The 20,934-nt window shown below is 37.8% G+C and overlaps 1 protein-coding gene across 1 annotated transcript; it reads left to right on the top strand.

Moving 5' to 3' along the window:
- Positions 1 to 2,100: 2,100 nt before the first annotated feature.
- On the top strand, positions 2,101 to 16,089 carry adra1aa (adrenoceptor alpha 1Aa). The gene is made up of 3 exons (XM_026910719.3): positions 2,101 to 2,441; positions 9,133 to 10,208; positions 13,985 to 16,089. The coding sequence occupies exons 2-3, from the start codon at positions 9,293 to 9,295 to the stop codon at positions 14,488 to 14,490; spliced, it is 1,422 nt and encodes a 473-aa protein (XP_026766520.1). The 5' UTR covers positions 2,101 to 2,441; positions 9,133 to 9,292; the 3' UTR covers positions 14,491 to 16,089.
- Positions 16,090 to 20,934: the final 4,845 nt, after the last annotated feature.

Raw genomic sequence — 20,934 nt, 5'->3', positions numbered from 1 at the left:
GGTGACAAGGAAAGTGGAGGAGAAGAATGTTATTTGCTAACTGCCAGTGCAATTCTGGGAAGTGTGTATGTATCTGGCTCAGAATGAAACTAATGCATTAGGGACTTCATTCTGAAATTCCTGCCATTCTGAGGACCGTCACAGCTCTAACTCAAGATTCCCACATGTAAAGTGGATGCAGTTGTTTCCTCCAAATACTGACAGTGTCGTCAGCAATGTACTTTAGCATTACTTCCTGCAATATAATACCAGATAACATTTCACAACATTTACCAGATTATACAAATTTTAGTGTGAATGTAACTGTCTAAAGAATACTTGCCCTAATGGTCCGTGGTAAATATAGGCCACCATTATGTAATAAATAAATTATTACGTTGATGAGAAAAAAAAGGGGGGGGGGGGAGGGCTTATGAATCATAGATGCATGGTGGTTTGGACATCACAGTTTTATTAGAAAAAATGTAAATGATCAATTACCACTGATATATACATACATACATACATACACACACACACACACACACATCACACATCATACATACCTTGTTAAGAGAGGTCAGATGAAAATGGCCAGATTGGTTTGAGCTGCCAGGAAGGATATAATTACTCATATAATCACTCTTTACAACTGTGATTATATCTGTCTAGTTTGGGTGCTATTATTATGTATAAATAATTATAAAACCTGTTTTTAGCCTACTCTTTTCACAACTCCTATTTATACCATGCTCATACTGTCATGTCTTTGTATGACTGCACTCATCCATTTATTCATTCATTCATCTTCCATAAATGCTTTATCCTGGATTTTGGTGGATCAGGAGTGTTTAAATTTCCCAAGCAATATCCCACCCCTCCAAAAAATTGTAGTCAAAAAAGTTTTAGTCCATTGCCCATGGCTTGTGTGATGAAATGTGATTATCATTAATCATTAAGCTGCCACTAGACAAGAAAACAGAAATTGGGATTTGAAAAATGGTAGGAAAAAAGGAGAGAGAGAGAGAGAGAGAGAGAGAGAGAGAGAGAGTATAGTGGTGGGAGTAGTAGGAGTGGTGAAGGGACCCAAAGGATAACCACTTTCATTCTGAAGTGTTTTAAGTGAAATACGTAGAAGCATAGCCAACTCCATTAAATAGAAAGAAACTATATAGAGCATTTTGAGCTTGTGTTTGTTGCAGGTGCTTCACTATTACATAATTACAGGATCTCTTGAAAATATATTGGGTTTCATGTTATGAATGTAAAGGAACAGAAAACAAAAGAAATAAAAACTTAAATTAGTAATAATGAAGTAAATGAGTAGGTGAATAAGTAATGAAATGGAAAATGTTACTGCAGTGTATACTCAATCACTGTATGAGAAGGATACAGGTTCAGTTCCAAGTACACATCTGTGGGGTTTCCAAAGGATGCATACGTACACTCGCCAGTCACTTCGGGGGGTGGGGGTGGGGGAGTGGGGGGGGGGGGTGTTATATTATAATTATTTTCTTCTTAATACATAGAATCTGTCAGGCATTTAGCTTGGTCTTAGAATTTGGCAGACTCATTGAAAAAGAAGAGTTCTTTAAGGGAACTGTTCTATTCGAATCTTTAAGGGTTCACGCAGAGGAACATGCAGAGGGTTCAAAATTTTCAGTGGGCATGAAGCAGGAATACACACTGGATGGGAACATTGCATCGCAGGGCGCCATGGGCGCACACACACACACACACACACACGTTTGACTGCATAATGTAACTACCAAATTGCCACTCTATTTTTGAGTCTGTTTGGTTTATTTCTCTGGCATACTCTTTAGGGATCCAGATATAGACCCAGATTTTGAGAATCTGCGTTATGTCCTTGAAAACGCTTTATAAAGAAACCTGAATTGAAGTAACAGTAAAACACAGACCCTGGAAGCAACCTGTAAGCTTCATAACGCGTCACAGTGCTGAATCACCGCGTGTGTAGAGGTGATAGAAGCCCATAGAACTGGCCAAGCGCCACGCAGGGTTGCCAGATTGGGCGCATACCTTCCCAACAAAGCTGTTTAAATCATATTTGGCAGGAAAATGGCATTGGGATAGTGTACATCATTAGTTTTATTTAAATCTCGGACAGGGATATAGTGAATAAGTCCGACTTGTAGCCGTTATCTGGCCGGAAACGGCCAGTTCAAACTGGCAACCCCAGAAGTGGTGGGTGAAGAGGAGGAGAAGGAGAGCACTGACTCACTCTGCTGACAGCCCAGAATGAGCTGGTTTCCGCAGGGAATAATATATTTTCAGTATAATAACTTATGGAACATGGGCCAAGAGCTCACTTGAGCGAACTTGGGCACTGCGATACCGGAGCGCTTTCCTTCAAACCCTCAGCACTGCAGTTCTCCTTCGGCTCCTCAGAGTCCCAGCAAAGACAAGAAGAAGTGCACTGACACGCATTCACATGACAGGTAAGCAGTGTGGCTGTGCTGACACGTATCCAGCCTTATTGATCTGTGATTAGATGAAGACGGTAAGAGATAAATATGAACTCGTTTTCCCGCGCCGAGCAAGCCTTCTGGATTTTGGTGATCATGTGGAATGATGGACATGGGAAAATATTATTCATATGTGGCTTACAGTTTCAGATCTACGTAGATAAAATTCTATTTTCACGTGGAAAGCTGGTTGATAGATTGTTTAGCCTGTGTCGGATTTTCTTTGTTATAACAATCGATCGCTGCAGGTAAAAAGCCTAATGGTTTGTTAATTTAATCAAGCTTCAGTGTGCACTCACCGAATTGTAACCGAATTTTAATTTGGTTGGCATAATCATGTGATATTCATGGTACTGGATCACATTCATAGTTTACGCATTCGATAGTTTCTGGTTTATAACAAAACCATAATTTCTACGCTGCCCCTGGGATTTTCTGGGCTCACTCAGTGCTCTCACTCCAGCCATGTATGCACTTTGCTGTTTTGGAGTTTGAGGTGCACACAGGTCTTATTATAATGATAAGAGTCTCTATTTTTAAACCATTCCTCGAATAACCGTATGAAGTCTTTGCTGATCTTTCCAATCTAAACACACACACACACACACACACCATGAAAATAACGGACCTTGGCATTAACGCCAAGCAGTGCACTAGAGAAAGAGGCGTTCTCCTGCTATAGTAAACCGATTGGCTTGTTTCATGTCCAAATCCTAATACACCCGAACTAAACAGTATGTTAAAAACAAGATCATGAACAGAACAAGACAGCTTTCCGCTTCAATCAAATCTGTGTATAGATTATAACGTGCAATCCTAGGAAGTAGGCTTATAAACAACATTTTCCTGTAGGCTGTGTATTAACTCAGAAATTACATTTACACAACTACAAGACATCGAATGATAACACATTTATTTGTTAAGCTTAAATGGGTAAACACCCTCAAGTATACTCTTTTTGGTTTAAGGGCCTTTTTCTTCTGATAGGAAAGGGACCTTTTACACCCCCAAAAATCTGATCTTATAAATGTTATTATTCTGACATATATAACTATTTTGTAGAGCAGTACCTGGTAATATAAGAGCAAAATAATTAATTCTTGATATTTTGGTACACTAGTGTATTTAGAACTGTAGTGGTTTTGAATGTCACCTACTGAGATAAGAAATCAGTACAAATATGTATTTTCTGGAGAACCCCAGCACCGAACAGAGTAAGATATGAACTGTTATTCATCGTCACTATTCCTCTTTCCCCAGACATGTTGATTTAGCTTACATAGTTAGGAATGAACTCCACCAGTGTTCATATCTGTGGATTCTGTGCAGATTCATGCTTCAGAGCACACAGCAAACAGAGGAAAGAGACAGTGCTTACTGCATTGCAGTACTGCACTGTGAAATAATACAATTATTACATCATAAAAATCTGCATTTAAAAAAATAGTCATTGGTTACCTTGGTTATTGACACTGTTTGTCTCTGTACATACAGAGACATACCCCTAGCACCCATGGCAGAGAATAAATGCATCAGTAGGATCACTGGGCATATCCTGGCACTCCTGCACTCTCAGACATTTTCGAGAGAGCCATAGACTAGCACTAGAGAGCCATAGACTAGCGCTTAGAATCAGAAAAGGCTTCATTGTCTGAAAGCCTTTCAGCTGATTTGCAGAAGTTGCAGTACCCTCCAAAAACCAATGCTACATTGACATTGTTTCATCTTATCATTTCACCCAGTAATGGTCAATAAGAAGTCACTTCCTCTCTTTTGATTACACCCATAGTGCAGAAGGGATTGCAGCCATCAATTTAGCACTATGCCTAAAAGATAAAGATAAAGGATGCTGCAGAATTGACCACTGTGCACCAATGTGATAAGCACATAGCACACACAATTCCAAATACATCTCATTGAGAGCTTTAAGATATCTTTCACCTAGATTATTTCACCTAGAGACGTCTGAATTCCTTCCACCTGTGATGAATAACCAAGGAAACATCCTGGTAAGTTAGAAACCAATGTTGGAGACATATGTGTTTATCCCCTTTCCTCTCTTGTGTCTGCTAACCCTGGGGTGAATGGTAATAGTAGTGTGCTAGGCAGTGCATATCACAAGGCTGGTGCTTATGCTGGTTGCTGGAGGACCCAAGCTGTAAATGGAGAGACTCTTCTAAGTATGCTACTCTGCATTTTTTATTATCCCTTTGGGAGAATTAAGGAATCTAAAAACATAAACTGCTTGTATAACTGTGACACAGTTACAGTTAAGTGGTTTTTCACCTGCCCTCCCTTACCAGAGTGCCCCCTTTCCTAAGGGGTGGGCAGTGCTAGATGAAAGCATTTTAGGCTAAGCTTTTTAGGGAGAGGCTATAACACTCCAGAAGATAGCAAATAAAGGAAGCAAAGTCAGAAATGAAAGGCAGCGATGCAGTTTCACTCAGTCAGATTCGAACAGCTGAGTTCAGAACCCCCACTCAGCTTGCTGGGGAAACGTAAAGGTCACGTTCTGGTTAATGCTGTGATGGGAGAATCTGAGACCGAGAAAGAAAGACGGAGCGAGACGGAGAGAGAATGTTACCGGCTTCCACCTTCTCTGTCTTTGGATGTGTTGCTGAGACTGCTGAATGATAGCAATATGAAGAGGGGGTGGAAGTCATCAGGAAATAGCATACAAATGTTCTCTGTATGAATATCATTATGAAAGAAAGATTTCATGCAAATTTCATTAGCTGAACTGGACTAGTTTTTAGAGTATTAAACTGTTATAAAAGTGGAACTCAGCCCAAGACTGACAGTAGTGTGAGATTAAACTGTATTTACCTGGAGATAACAAATTACAACAAATAATAGATTACTATAATTCACAGTGAAATAATATTTTAAACTATTTTTGGAGGAAGTTCAATTTAAGTTTGATTTTGAAAATATTATAAAACAATGATGTCATAGCATTAAAAAAAAACAGCTGTATTTATAAAAAAACAGCTGTATTTTAGATGTATTTTACTAGTAGTGATTCAGTTTTATTCAAGTTGTTAAAATGTTGACATTGTTTGAAACTGACATTTGCATTTAGAGTCTGTGCAATATGCTATTGATTTGTTATAAAAATCCACCTGCTTTTGGGTGTTGTGATGGAGCAACTAGCCTGTGAAACCTAAAAACATGCTATTTAATTACTATGAACCAAAAATAGGTTGCCTCTTATTGCGTTTCAGTGCAGAGACCATAATATAATAGTTATAATGCATTAGCTTTTTAAAGCAATTCATCTTTTGTGAATACTTCTCAGTATTATAAGAAGTGGAGACAGATTGTAAGACATTTCTGCCTTAGTGCATACTTGTCGTGCAGCAAAGCAAAAACTCTCACCTCTGAAAGGCCACCTTCCAGCTGGGGGTACTGGAAGTGATTTAGTTTTTTCACACCCTGGCAGAAACCTGGCAAAACTTTTAGTAAGGCCTGGGCACTTGAAGGTCACTTCTATAATTTAATAATAGGGAAACCTATTTACTGGAGATTACTATCAAAATCATAAAATGAAATCTGAGAAATGGTGTAAAGCCAGAGTGTATTGTCATTGCTATGTTAATCAATAAAGTTGTAATCTGATGGCCAGTTCATTTGGTGAGATCATGGACAAAAATTGCATACAAATGTGAGGAATATCATTTTGTCCTCTGGAGAGGGAAATGAACCGGCTCTGAAAATGCTAATGGATTTTTACGAGTATCATCCTTGTTGCCTAATCTGGCAGCAGGCATGCATATCACTGCTGAAATCCATAAAATTCCCCTGCCAATGTGGATTTTCTAATGCCATCGCTTTCAGTGCATGTTTTTCTTTGCTTTGACACCCACTAAAACAAAAATGCAATTATTAAAGCCATAAACATTTTATTTGCTCATCTATCAGACTCTGTCAGACTTGACCCTGAAAAAAATAGTATTCCTGTTTCAGAATGCAATGGAAGCATTTGAGTTGAGTGCATGAGTGCCAGAAAGTTACAGTTTATCTCAATCACTATGAGACATTCTCCAATCTAAAGTTATTGTTTACACAGTTAACACAGCTGTCAAAACAATTAATTGTGCAGAATGGTGCAATTTCACTGCAAAATGAAATACTGCTTTCTTCTCAAATAACATTTTTATATTGTTATATTTAGCTTTGAGTTCATTCATCAAGCTGTTAATTTCTATGAGCCCAGAGAATTTCATCTACATCACACAGTGTATTTTTGTGAGCAGTACACCTGGGGAAAAACACAATGAGTCCACAACTGCGTCTTCACAAGCCTCCTCCATGGCCTGTAGAAATCGTATTCTGTCATATGGCTTGAGTTAAAGTGCTTTTTATCTCCAGCAAGAGAGGAACTCAATGAGTGGAATTGAATATTATCTCAAACCACCATTATATGCCTTAATGCCAGTTGTTCCTGACCTTACTGATGTGGAATAAGGATGACATGAGTTCAAAAAAAAGGAGGAGACTTGCGCTATGCTTCCAAGACCATAATGTCTTTGTCCAGCTTCTCTTAGGGAGAGACCATGGTTGTGGACATGGTCAATTAGTGTGGCCCTTACCTCATTTCTTCTTCATTGTGCTGTTCCTCACCACTCTCTTCCTCCTCTTCTTCTTCCTCTCTTCTCTTCCTATTACCTGTGGTCTCCATCTTTCTAAATATATTTCTACCTCTTTCACTTTTCCTTTCTTCTGTCCTCCTCCACTCCCAACTATTGTAGTTTATTTTATTCTTAATATTTTTCTTAATAACCACTTTCTTCAGGCTTTATTTATAGTGTTCTGAGATGTGTGTGAATTTAGTAAATGGCACTTCCTGTGTATGCTGTACTACTATGTATGTACTACACTACTGACATCAACTTGGAGAAAAATATAAATAAGTTCTGTGGATGTGAAAAAACTGTAAGTAACAAAATGTAAACTTCTGCTTGGAAAACTGGCTTTTTAAAAATGAGACTGTGTGTGAACTTAAAAATCACAGGTTTTAATAACTATATTAAGGGTTATAGGTGGCTTGTATTTCACAACACCCAAAACACCCCAAATCAAGTGTCCATGTCTTCAAACCATAGACATGTCCATGATTTCGCACAAATTTATAAATTGTGTGAAATTATGAATAATGCACAAGGTATTTTGCAAAATTATTAGCTGTTCATATAGGTGTGTTAACTGTTTTCAGGGTATTGACCCTAGGAGAAATGTGTTATATGAACAGACAAAAACACATACACAAACAAACGCATATGTCTTCTATTATCACTTAATTATTTGTATATAAAAAAAGAATACGAAATCTTATTTAGTGCATTATTAGAAAATGTAATAATAAAACTGTTACTATTAATAATTAAAATTGATACTATAGCTGTTTGAGGAGTCCTAAAATGAAATTTAAATATCTGAATTTTTGATTCAATTTTTCTAAAGTTTGCTTTTTTTGGGATGCCATATACAATGTACACAATATGTAAGGTGAAGGACTTTTGTCAGAAGACTGCTTGTTCCTCAAAATGTACATTTTTAAAAGTTTTTTGATATAAGTAATAGAACATTAAATTAAGCAGATAAATGAGGCAGACATCTAACTGCCAGTACTGAAGCTGAATATGTTTGGCTTTTATCTGCACATCTTTGTCCGTCATCATCCGTCATCCAGTATTTTAAGAGCGGTCATGTCACTCATGCCAGAGAGCTGATTCTTGTGTTCTTATTTGTGGAGATGTCCAGTGTTTTGTTTTAGATCAATATGAATGACGTGACCAAACACTTATTGATCTGAGACAGGTGAAAGTCTGTGTGTGATAGAGATGTTTTGTCAAGTATGGGTTTGTATGGATTAAAAAACACCTAGTGTTCATCTTTAAGCAATCCCATCTATGGTACATTGCAAGAACAAATTCACATTCAGCAACATCTGGTTCTGTACTCACAGCCAAAGAATTTATCACTTTTCCTGACAGCTTTTAATGTGATTTTGTATCTAGACCAGAAACATTTAATTGCTTTTGAAGACATAATTTATTCCATTTTTCTGTCCCATTTCTCTTGTGTTACACAAGATGTAGTGATCATTTGGGAGGAAAGTAAGAACAAGAATGATACCATTTTCTGGTGTTACAAAATAAAAAAACCCTGATATATCTGTTATATATATCTATACTGATATAGTGTTCATCTGACTTCTGTATACATGTGTTTTAGGGAGGATCAACTACTGGCATAATCTCTATCACAGAATACCTTAAGTGCCTTTTACTGGAGCCAGGCCAAATTCAGGGAGACTGAAAAAAATGACCTGCTCATTGTTCAAAAATAGCTGCCTGAAGAGTTCCTGCCAAAGATTTATTATACATCAATAAGTATATTGTAATTTGTTTCACTAAATTTAGCCAATTTGTGGTCTATGTGTGTCATGAGGATATTCTGGAAGCCATTAACACAGCAATGAACAAGTAAACAATGTTTTGTGGAATTTCATTAAATGTAAGGTAGCATGAAGCAGGATGTATGTATTTCTGCATGCACTGTTAATTCTCCTGAGTGCAGGTAGATAAAAATCCACTAATCTGAGACATCATGTTATGCTGAAAGACCACAACAGGTTTAATTTCCATTTCTCTCTTAATAGCTGTCAGCTGGAGATCAAAATGTAAAGGAGCTGATGCCCTTGGACTGCAGTTAGCTCAGCATCTGACATTTAAAATCATGCTGTGGACCACTGAAAGCAATCTGAAATGATAAGACAAAGTGAATGAGTGAAGTGTACCTATTCATCAGACTATCACCAAATGCCCCAGCATCATGAACAGATGATTCTTGTTGGGGAGAACATGAATCCATGGATTCAGAACTGCACAAACTGTAGCCAAGCCCTGGTCATGGAGCTGAACATCACAAAGGCCATTGTTCTGAGCTTTGTGCTGTCTGTTTTTGTTATATTTGGAGTACTGGGCAACATCTTGGTCATCCTTTCTGTGGCTTGCCACCGAAGCCTTCGGACGGTCACACATTACTTTATTGTAAACCTGGCAGTGGCTGACCTCCTGCTGAGCTCCACTGTGCTTCCATTCTCTGCCATTTTTGAAATGCTGGGCCACTGGGTGTTCGGCAGGGCTTTCTGTGATGTCTGGGCTGCCATGGATGTGCTTTGCTGCACGGCATCCATAATGAGCCTATGTGTGATCTCTGTGGACCGCTACATTGGGGTTAGTTACCCACTACGCTACCCGGCCATTGTGACAGAGAAGCGGGCATTGTTGGCACTTATGGGAATTTGGGCTCTGTCCATTACCATCTCCATTGGACCACTATTTGGCTGGAAGGAGCCAGCACCAGAGGATGAGTACGTGTGTAAAATCACAGAGGAACCTGGCTATGCCATTTTTTCTGCAGTGGGCTCTTTCTACCTCCCCCTAGTGGTTATCTTGGTTATGTATTGCCGTGTGTATGTGGTGGCCCGCAGGGAGACGTACAGCCTTAGGAAAGGTCACAAGAAGGAGAAGGCACACCATGCAGAAACAGTGACGTTACGGATACACAGAGGCAACACCACTGTGGCGGAGGATGAAACGTTGAGGAGCCGCACTCACTTCGCAATACGCCTACTTAAGTTCTCCAGGGAGAAAAAGGCTGCGAAAACCCTGGGCATTGTGGTTGGGTGCTTTGTTCTCTGCTGGCTGCCATTCTTCCTGGTTCTGCCTATTGGTGAGTGTCAGGTTTCTTAGACCTTCAGCATTGGTCAAATTTTTTTTTTTAAATATAAGTCCTAGCTTAATATTCAGTTACTCATGTTAAATTTGTAATTAATAATTGTAACCAGTATGAATTATTGCCTGGTGAAACTTATAAAGGCATATATTTATGAGAGTGAGGAATGTAAGTCTGGAAAAGATGTAGTACTTTTAATTTCTTTTAATTTGTTTAACACTTGTTACTGCACACTTCTTGTGTTATATGTGTCTTTTTTTTTTTTTTTACTGTTTTCACTATTATTCTAAAATATACCTTCTATAAGTAGGTGTGTCCAGACTTTTGACTGTATATAAAAATAAGGATCTTGCATAGAAAAATGGTAAATTATTTACTAAAGCATTTTCTGCAATGTGTTAGGGACACACACACGCACACACATTCTGATCCCAAGAATACAGTGACTAGATGCCTCAAAGTGACAAATTAGTTTCTTTCATTAAGGTCCTTGATTTCTCTTGGATAAAGGTCTCTTGTTTATGCAATATGCCCGTTGACTGTATACATGAGGCACTAATAGCCTCAACATTTCCCTTGTGCACTAAATAATGGATGTAATACAAAGCAGAGCCCATCTGTATTCTCCACATGTGGAATGTAGCAATTGGGTTACTCATCAGAAAAACAAGGTCCTCTAAGACCTTGAAGGCCTTTCTTTCCAAGGTTACAGACAGTGGAACCAAAATATATATTCGTAGTCAAACATGGTTAAATGCAGCAAATTAGATTAATCTAAGACTGGAAACCTAATGAAAACAAATAAATTGCCTTACAAATATGTAGCCAGTATTTTCTTACATTTGAGGTCACAAATATTAGGCCTGAATGCATATTAGAAATCCCAACGCAAGTGTTTCCTTTAATCAGTACACAAGCATATTGGCTAATTAAGATGAAGTGTAATGGTAACAGAATGGAACAACTGTTTATTATAGCCCATGAGATTTGCTATTTGCGTGCCTCTCACTGGGTGCTGATCTGCCAGAGGGTAAAACTAGAGTAAATAAAAAAATAAAAAATATGTTGCAAACTTTGTGTGTATTACTTTTGTATACCTACAAGGACACTTTATCAAAATAAAAACTGTTATTAGCAGCACAGCTGATCATTGCATTAATGAGCCTTATGTCCTTCTGGTACCTTTTGTCCTACTAATAAAATTTAGGGTTTTTTTCTTAAGGAATTAAGCAAAATCTATTCAGGGCTCCTGATGTTGCATCTTGCCACTACAAGTAATTGGTAGAAAAATATAAAGTATATGTACAATTATAATTGTACTGATGCAGCTTACAGTACAACACTGGAGCATTTTTATGTTAAACATCTTTATCAAGATGAGAATTTGTCATTTGAGCACAATTCTTAAATCATTTTAATCTTACCAAAACTATGGGTGTATTATTATACCAGTTAGATGAAGCCAAAATTTTATATTATTATTATTATTATTATTATTATTAATGATAATCCCATTGCTATTATTAATACAGAGCTAATTCTTTGCATGTTAATCAAATTTTCAATTTTGCAAGAGTTAGTAGGAATTTCAATTTAGTACGATAAAAGTAGCAAGCTGGTTAGATACAATTCAGCTAGCTAATTATAAGGCTTTCTCTAACACATCATATTCTACATTAATTAATTCATTTATTCATGTTCAATAAGTGCTTTAGCATGGTCATGGTCTTTCCAGCCCTACCCTAAAGATGTACACTTCTAATAACAGTTTCAGAACAATGCAAAGAATAAAGTCACCCTTTATGCATTTAAAAGCACACTTTCTGCATTAAAGCAATGTGGTCAAGGGGGAGATAAGCATTTGGGAGAGCCGTTCAGAAGCTTGCAGAAATTGGAAATATACATTCTCCAAAGCAAAGCTAAATGACTTTGTTGTGCAATTTGTTATGGAGTTTGACTTTGATGGGTCAGTGGAAGTTCAGTACCACTGGTTGCACTAACAGCTGAGCCAGTGGGTAATCTCTCTCTCTCTCTCTCTTTCTCTCTCTCTTGTATTTTGTTACCATAAACATTAAACCATTGGTAATGATTTTAAAAGCCATTTTGTCTATTATCCATGAATCACGCAGATTTTAATGTGAGAATTAATTTGTAACACTGTTTGATGGGCTGGAGACAGCATGTAGCCTGTTAATGTCTGCATGCCACATTCAGCTAACGAGCCAATCATTCAAGGACAGGATTATGATAACAAGTTTATTCAGAAAACATGATGATGTAGCAGGATCCTTGTGACTTGATTTAACAGATAGTGTGAAATGGTGGATTATTTTGATTGGTACTGCTGCTCTACAAGGAACTGGAGTCATGAGAGCCCAACTGAGAAGAACACTTTGATGCTAGGGGTGATAATATTGACTCATTTTCATTATTACTTTTGTTTTCATGAGAATATTTTCTTTAACCCCACCCCTACTGCTCTTTATTTTTTGACCCAGCTTAAACTGATAGTTTTTCTAATGAGGGATCCCATTCTATAAAGGTGTCACAATTCACCATTTTGTAGTCATTATTATATGGACAATATTTAATATAATTATATTATGTAAGAAAATCACTGATGCTATTTTCATTTCTGTTTAATACACCATTTCTCCATCCCTGCTATTTATACTCCAGCATTTCTCATTTATAATGGGCCAAATAATAATGCAAAAATGGTTGCATTTTTTTTTGTCATAGTGAAACACTTATCCCTTTCATATATAAACATATTGTGGGATAATGAATTTTCCAAAGAGCAATTTCTAAATTTAGAGCCACGTGAATTAAATCAGCGGACTGCACTCATTAAATTGTGTTCAACAGAATCCCATTCTTTGCTCCTTTGGGCAATAAAATAGCTGAAGCATGCTTGGTTATACAGAGACTTCCCCCACAACTTTCGCTGCTGGTGTCTATTTCCCTCATCTTTTATCCGGTCCACGTACACAACCCCCATGAGGAGTGCTCATAAAGTGTCCTATGAGACAGCACATAGCCCTTAGCTATAAAGATGGATGCTTCATTTCAAGGCTAGGTGGCTTCCTCCGACAGTTCATTTCTGTTAATGGGCTAGACGATGCACCTTAAAAAGTCAAAGGGTGCATATAGGCTATTTCCCTCCCTGTTGTAAATATGAATGTCTTCAGTGAGGTTCTTTTCTGTACAATCAGTATGGGTCACATTGGACTGTATTTTAAAGTGACAGTTAACCTTGATTAAGAAAGAAGGTGCAAATAATAAAAGAGTCTATAAAAAAGACTGCTTTAATCATGAGCCATGATGTGATAAGTTTTTAGAACTTCCCATTTTCTTCTCCTCCTAATCTAATTGTAATCTAGTACCACTTTTCTTACTCTAAATGTAATCTATTGTTAGACAGACACATCCTGCCAATATGAGGATTCAGTCAGTCTCTATCAGTGAAGCTTTTCATCTCTTTCAGCAATTTGCAGATGTCCTTTAACTACCGTGGACTAGCAGCCAAATCAAAAACCTTCATAGTCTTAAAATCGATTTGCACTTCTTGAAGAAAATTTCATAATTAAAATCTTATAATTAAAATCTATTAGTGGAATACCTCTCTATTGAAGACATCATCCTAAGAAATCCCTTACTCCAATTCCATGAAAGGGATTAACTAGATACTGTTGTGTTATAGGGCAGTTGCTTGTATGTATTCAGTGTGAATATAGTTTTATATATGTAAATATGTATGTGTCTTCCTTAAGGATCCATCTTCCCGGCTTACCGGCCCTCAGACACAGTCTTCAAAATCACCTTTTGGCTTGGGTACTTCAACAGCTGTATCAACCCAATCATCTACCCATGCTCCAGTCAGGAATTTAAGAAAGCCTTTCTGAGCGTGCTGGGAGTTCACTGTCTGCACCGCAGTGCCAGACCAACACACCCGCTGTGCCAGAGCCAAGCTGCAAGCCACACACAGCCACATCTGCTCTCACTGGGTTCAGAGAGCCGCAACGAACCTTCACATCTCAGCCCGTCATCCTCTGTGGCCCTTTCCCGTACCCCCTCATCTTCCCCAGTGGGGGGGTTAGGAGTCAGCGCTGGGGTCGGTGCTGGGGCGAAAGCGGCAGGGGTGTGCAGTAAGAACCTGCTGAGGACGTGTTGTTGTGCTGGGGACTACCCAGCACGGACACAGCCTGCTGCATGCCATTCTCTGCCTGTTATCAAGATCCATCAGCTTTCTCTTTGTGAGAATGGTGAAGCGGTGTGAGCCACAGAGGCAGAATACTGCTTCAGATAAACACATATGCCTCAGAGTGTGACTAGACTCTTATCAAGATCACTATGGACCTTTGGCAAATAATGGAGATAATTTAAAGGAGACAATGAAGTCATTCAGAGAGTCTGTGATGTACCTGACTTGCACTGGGGAGATTGAAAACATGCTATATGTCAAAGGAAAGGGGAACTTTCAGTCAATTTGATTGATAAGCTTTGCACATTTGCACAGAAAGAAAATGCATACTTTTGTTTTAATGTTGAAATTTCTACAAGAAAATTTCTACAAAATTTCTACGGGAAAGGATAAAAGTGTACTGTCTTAATTTTTAAAGGTTATGTAGTTGCAACGGACCTGAATATATTGAGTATGCTTAAATGATGGTGGTGATTAATACCAGTTTAATACCTTACCTCAATTCACTTTCATTAGTTGCACAAATTTGATGTATGTGGAAAAGAGGTGTAGTAGTCTATACAAATACAAATCTTGTGGCCATTAACATGCATGGGATTTTTTTTTCAGATTTACAATTAAAAAGATTCCAATAATTAGACAATGAAATATGTGGAATACCTGAAATATGGACCAGTTTTATGTGTATGTTTGGTTCTTAACAAGAACAATGAATAAGTCCTCCTTTATGGAGTCTTTATGGAATTTTTACCCTAAGACTCAAGACTGCTTGATCAAATAAGATGAAATTGGTCATGCATTTTGTCCCTGATTTACTAAAGGTTTGCATATGTGAAAACATGCAAAATTGGTAACAACCACAAAACCCTTGCAAGTTGATCTTTCACCTGAGGAAAATATCAAGTCTTGTCCATTTTACATGTTTGGCTTAACAAATATGCTATTTGGGGCATTTGCATTTGAGGTACAAAATACAAGGCAGTGTCAGTGCAAGATTATACCATTATACCATCATAAGATTATTCTATACCTTAAGGGCAGCTCAACCTCCAGTAAGAATGTATGATGTGCAAACAATGAGGCTGTCACTGCCACTTTTGTGTGAATACATTTGTGTGTTTGTGTGTGCATCTCTTTCTATTAGGAAATATGAAATGTCATGTGTGAGGTTTGAATCAGTGAACATTTCAATTTCTGAAATGAATAAATCAATTACTGATCACCAAAACAAAAGCACCATAAGGGTGGTTGCTTTTAACTGGTGAAATAACAACACTGACTTTCCATATGTAATGAGAAATGGTGTTTGAAGGGACTTTGTTCATGAAGATGCTAGATAAAAATTAGCTTTCAAGAAAAAAAAAAACAACCTAAACACTCTAAATTATAAAACAGATAGATTCAGTTCTTAAACCTAATTGGGTGAGTTGCATTTGAAGCTGTTGTAAAAAAAAAACACACACACCAGTGAATGCATCACAATAATTGAATTCTATATTAATGTGCCAGGTTTTAAAACCATTAAAATTGTTATAATATGGCCATTGTTCTGTCTATAGAATGCCCTAATCTTTGTCTGGTATGTTGCTTAACTACCAAAGGATACTGTTAACACACTACATTGCGTGACAGAATTGTTTATTGTGAATATTATTACTAATAAAATAAATTATTTATTAAACAGTGGAATTTTTGTTGTGATTTGCGTCCACTGCCTCCTCCTCTTTGTTTGCATCATTACAAGCAAATAGATTCTATTAGTTAATCATATTTTTGAATGCAAATGTTACAGAAAGAAAAGGAACGACTGGAATGACTGACCTTTGTCATTTTGTATAGCATACCTTGTAACTTGTAGCTTTCAGATTCAGAATAATGAATCTTTCAATTCAGAATAATATGTTTTGTCAGTCATGCCACTTATTTGACCTGTCCTCTCTCAAATGTGCCCATCAACTATCGTTAGGTTGCCAGCAATTCAATACCAGGATCAATATATTTTGATAAAATCTTACATTTTCATTTCATTTGTCTGCCATAAAAGATTTTAGCAACCACATAGACCGCATAGCAAAAGCAGCCTGTGGCACTAGACTCTGGTTCTATTTCATCCCTCCCAACCACCAGGGGAGGTGTTTAACTTATGCATGTGCACACTATGCTGAAATCTTCACCAAAGTCCTGAAATGACAGTGACATGGTATTTACTATAAATATCTTCTGCAATGTCACTTCGGCTCCTTTTCTCTACTCGCCAAAGGTCATCTCCAGGACTGCATGTGGCTTTTGGAGCTATTCTGTGCAGTTTTTGTGTGTGCTTTGTGTTGGAGCTACAGTTATTCTGCTCTCAAAGTTGTAACAGACTCAGATTTTTCTCTTCTGTTTTGAATGGATTCCTTTGATGCTGCCGGAGCATTGACTGTGACTTGCTAGCTAGAATCACTTTTGTTAGCTTAGCTGTTAGCTTAAAATCCTAGGTGTTCGGGATCCCTCTTTCTACCGCCGACTGGCCATACACTAAGCTGCTGTATTTATGGGAAAGGAGTATACAGGGAAAGGAGGACATTACAGTGATGGCCAGATACATAAATCACCAGAGCAGCACGACTTGAAGAGCACCCTCCACCTCATACGGAATCTCCTCAAGTGAACTCACCAATGACGAGTCTCACTGAGAGCAATTTACCAGTAAATTATCAGTAAGATGCATACAATAGGGTAAATAGCAATTTACTGTACTGTATGCATTTCCACCACTTTTGCTGATTCTGCCCATGTTGCACAGAATCCAGAGTTCTACTAGTGGCCAATAAATGTCTAGCAAGACCCTGGTTTCCAGTGTTACTTCCACTACAGGCTGACCTATTTTCTCAGATGAACAAGGAAGTGTGGCACCCTGACCCGCTTATCTGCGCCCCTGGAGCAGTGAACAGCTCGTTGACTGCAATGTAGCAGTCCACAAAACGTTTCTGAATGCTAGAGCCCCTAGTATTCAGGTTTATACCAGCGTTTCCTAAACTAGGGGTTGCAAATCCAAGTGGGGTCACTTGATTTACAAATTCTCGCAAGAGAAACTCACAATCTCCTCTTTTGTTTTATTAATTTCTTTTACAATATAATATTAGAAATATCGAAGATGGATTTTGTGTGCTAATATTTTTAATTGTTACTGGAATTCACATTCAAACAAGCCACATTTAAAAAGTGTATGTGCTATTTTAGTCTTTTTCATGCTCCTGAAATGTGGCACCAAGCGTAGGAATTCAGCAATAGAAACAGCAAATTTCCTCGTCCATCTACCTCCACTAAACACTAAACTAGTGTTGTGTCTGAATTGCGTACTTATATACTATTCTAGACCATTATTGAGTACTAACACTAACCAGTTTTTACATCACAGTTAGTAATTTTAAAAACCTCTCATGTAGCCTTCAATGGTCTATTTTGCATACCAGTGTTCTGGATTCTTAAATACTTTGGAATGTAAGGTCAGCGTTTTTGATTTCGATATAACAATACAGCAGTTCCCATTAGACTGGTAAGTCAGTGCAAGGAATATTCTTTTGGTTTTTAGTCACTTATGTGACACATACATGTGTTACTAATATAATAAAATGTTCAAATGTTACAGTAGTCTGAAATTATAAATCTGGAATAAAAAATGTAAGGTAGTCAAGGCTTGGGGATGCAGAAAATTCATAATGTCCATTTTTGGGAACCCATGCCTTACCATAAATGATAAGCAATCCACTGCCTCATGCCTAAGGTGCTAGCCTTTTTACAAGGACTGCTGGATAATGACAAATGCTCGTCTACGCTAAAGGTGTATGTGGCAGCGATTTCAGCCCATCACAACATTGTGCTCATAAGCTCATATCAGCATTCACGAAAGGAGCTAGATGCCTACATCTACTGTGGGATCTCCCCCTCATATTGGAGTCCCTTAAGTCCTCTTTCTAAGAATCCATTCTGGATATTGATCTGAAATGGGTCTCATTGAAAACAGCCTTTCTGCTGGTGATCAGCTCAGCAAGAAGGGTGAGAGAATTGCAATGTTGATAAGCTTCCCGTGCAAAATTTGGATGGTCGGACTGTGGAGTGACCTTGCGGCAAAACCCTGGGTCATAACTGACCAGTTCTGATGCAAGATTAACTTGTACCAGAATGATGGGAAGACAAGAGTATGGAGAAGGAAAGGAAGGGCTCATGATCCAAAGAATACCCCACCATCTGTCAAACATGTGGAGGCAGTGTTGTGGCATTGGTATGTATGGCTGCCAATGGAACTGGGTCACTGGTGTTTACTGATGATGTGACAGCTGATAGAAGTAGCAAGATGAAGTGTATGGAGCTATACTTTCTGCTCAGATTCAGTCAAATCCTGCAAAACTGATAGGATGGAGCTTCAGAGTACAGATGGATAATGACCCAAACGTACCACAAATGCAATGTTTAAGGCAAAGAACTGGAATTTGATTAAATGGCCAAGTCAGTCACCTGACCTCAACCCAGTTGAGCATGCTTTTCAATTACTGAAGACAAAACTGAAGGCAGAAAGACCCACAAATAAGCAGCAACTGAAGGTGGCCGCAGAAAAGGCCTGGCAAAGCATCTCAAAGGAGGAAACTCAGCATTTGGTAATGCCCTTGGGTTTATGGCAGTCACTGACTGCAAAGTATTAAAAATAATCCTAATATTTATGATTATGTTAGTTTGTCCAATTACTTTTGACTCTGTGAAAATGGAGGGACTCTGTAAAAAAAAATGGCTGTAATTCCCAAAAGGTTAATGCAATATTTTTATTAAACCCATTGAATTAAAGCTGAAAGTCTACACTTTAATCACATCTTGCTTCAAATCCATCGTAGTGGTGTATAGAGGCAAAATTATGAAAATTGTGTCACTGTCCAAATACTGACTGTATAGGGGGCTCCACTGTCTAAGCAGAGATGTACTTTCTCCAGGTTCTATAAGGTCAACATTGCTCTTCCTGAATGGAGTGTGGTGCTCATCTAGTGGTTAGGTCACAGGGCGCTCGCTGCCACGGAAAGGGTTTGATTCCCGGCCAGGGAACCAGCCTCAGCCGCTGGGGTTGCACATTACAGTGCACTCCCAGTACTGGTCCCAAGCACAGATAAAATGGGGGAGAGTTGCAAATCAATTATGCGGACCAATGATCAGCTGTGGCAACCCCTAAAAGGAGCAACCGAAAGAAGAAGAGCAACAACATTATAGCAAACATATTATTATTATTATTATTATATTTAAAGTTCACTTTATGCACCCCTGACTTGCATGTGACATAATAGTTACTCTTTCTAAATCACCCACAACATGCCCATTATTTGCTTGCTCAATTTATCCCACTGTATAGGCAAATTAGTGTTTGTTGTTTTAGACTTAGGTGAATCAGGGCCTTTGTGTTCTGTCATGGATTCTATTATACCAGCTTGATCTAAGTGTATGTTAGGTGCAGTTATAGAAAGTTCTGCTTGGTTACTAGGATATCCCTTATGTTATGATGTTATTGTGGGCTCAAAGTTCAACTATTTCAACCAAACTTAACTTTGTTGACACTGGAGGAAATACTCTGTCTCACCATGTTATGTGCCAATGATTTATATGAAATATCCAAAGAGTTATAAAAGTACAAGATGGCAATTTAACAGATCAGCAGCGGTTTAACGCATCAGTTCACTGGAGAGGAAACAACATATTTTTTGTTCCATTTCTAGGGCTTCAATGTTCTATCTTTAAGGAAACAAAGGATTATGTATTTATGTGTCACCGCTTTTCAGAAACATTTTCATTATTGTTTTTACATTAACCATAAATAAGTGTGGAGGGTCTAGAAAGTCAAGGTGACTTGACTCATGTTATAATCTGGAAGATATTTTGGTATTCATATATGTGGGTTAATCAATTCACTTACAAGATGCCAGACATAAAGGACATGGGTGACTGAAAATCTTCAAAGCTTCTTCAGAGCGTGACTCACACCTGAACAGACCCATCACACACTTGGTATTTCACAATAATGGCTAATATTGTGATTATATTTGCTAAGCATTGAAATGACAATTATTAATAATAATTATTCTTCCAGCTTTGGGACATTTTACAATTTAATCTTTTTAAATAATCAGAAAACAAAATTAAATGGTATAAACCCTTGAATAAAAGAAGACTGCTCATTTAATTGTGATATCAATAAAATAAATTTTTTAATGTTAAATCTAAATAAATTAATAAACAAATAAATAAATAAACAAGCCAACCATTCAGCAAAGTATGCAACCAAAATGGCAGTTAAAACATATGAATGGGGACTGTTATGGCCATTTCGGTCCTGACCATAACACAGAGTTGTTGTTTAAGGAAGAACAAGCTATATTTATCAGATCAAAACCATCAGTATTTGTGATTTAGCGAAAAATGGCCTAGGGGAAAAGTATGTGTAACATGGCATGGTTCCGCATAATTATGGGTACCGGAATGAGAGACAGAGGGCAGTTGCAG

This window comes from Pangasianodon hypophthalmus, chromosome 8 (assembly GCF_027358585.1).
Source record: "Pangasianodon hypophthalmus isolate fPanHyp1 chromosome 8, fPanHyp1.pri, whole genome shotgun sequence".
In the NCBI taxonomy this organism is placed as follows: Eukaryota; Metazoa; Chordata; class Actinopteri; order Siluriformes; family Pangasiidae; genus Pangasianodon; species Pangasianodon hypophthalmus.
This window is presented reverse-complemented; position numbering and strand designations above follow the sequence as displayed.

What these genes read in the sequence shown, in the direction of transcription:
- adra1aa (XM_026910719.3), top strand. Translation starts at nt 9,293, where the DNA reads ATGCCCCAGCATCATGAACAGATGATTCTTGTTGGGGAGAACATGAAT. An exon ending in CTTCCTGGTTCTGCCTATTG is followed by an intron (nt 10,209 to 13,984) that starts GTGAGTGTCAGG and finishes GTCTTCCTTAAG; the next exon opens with GATCCATCTTCCCGGCTTAC.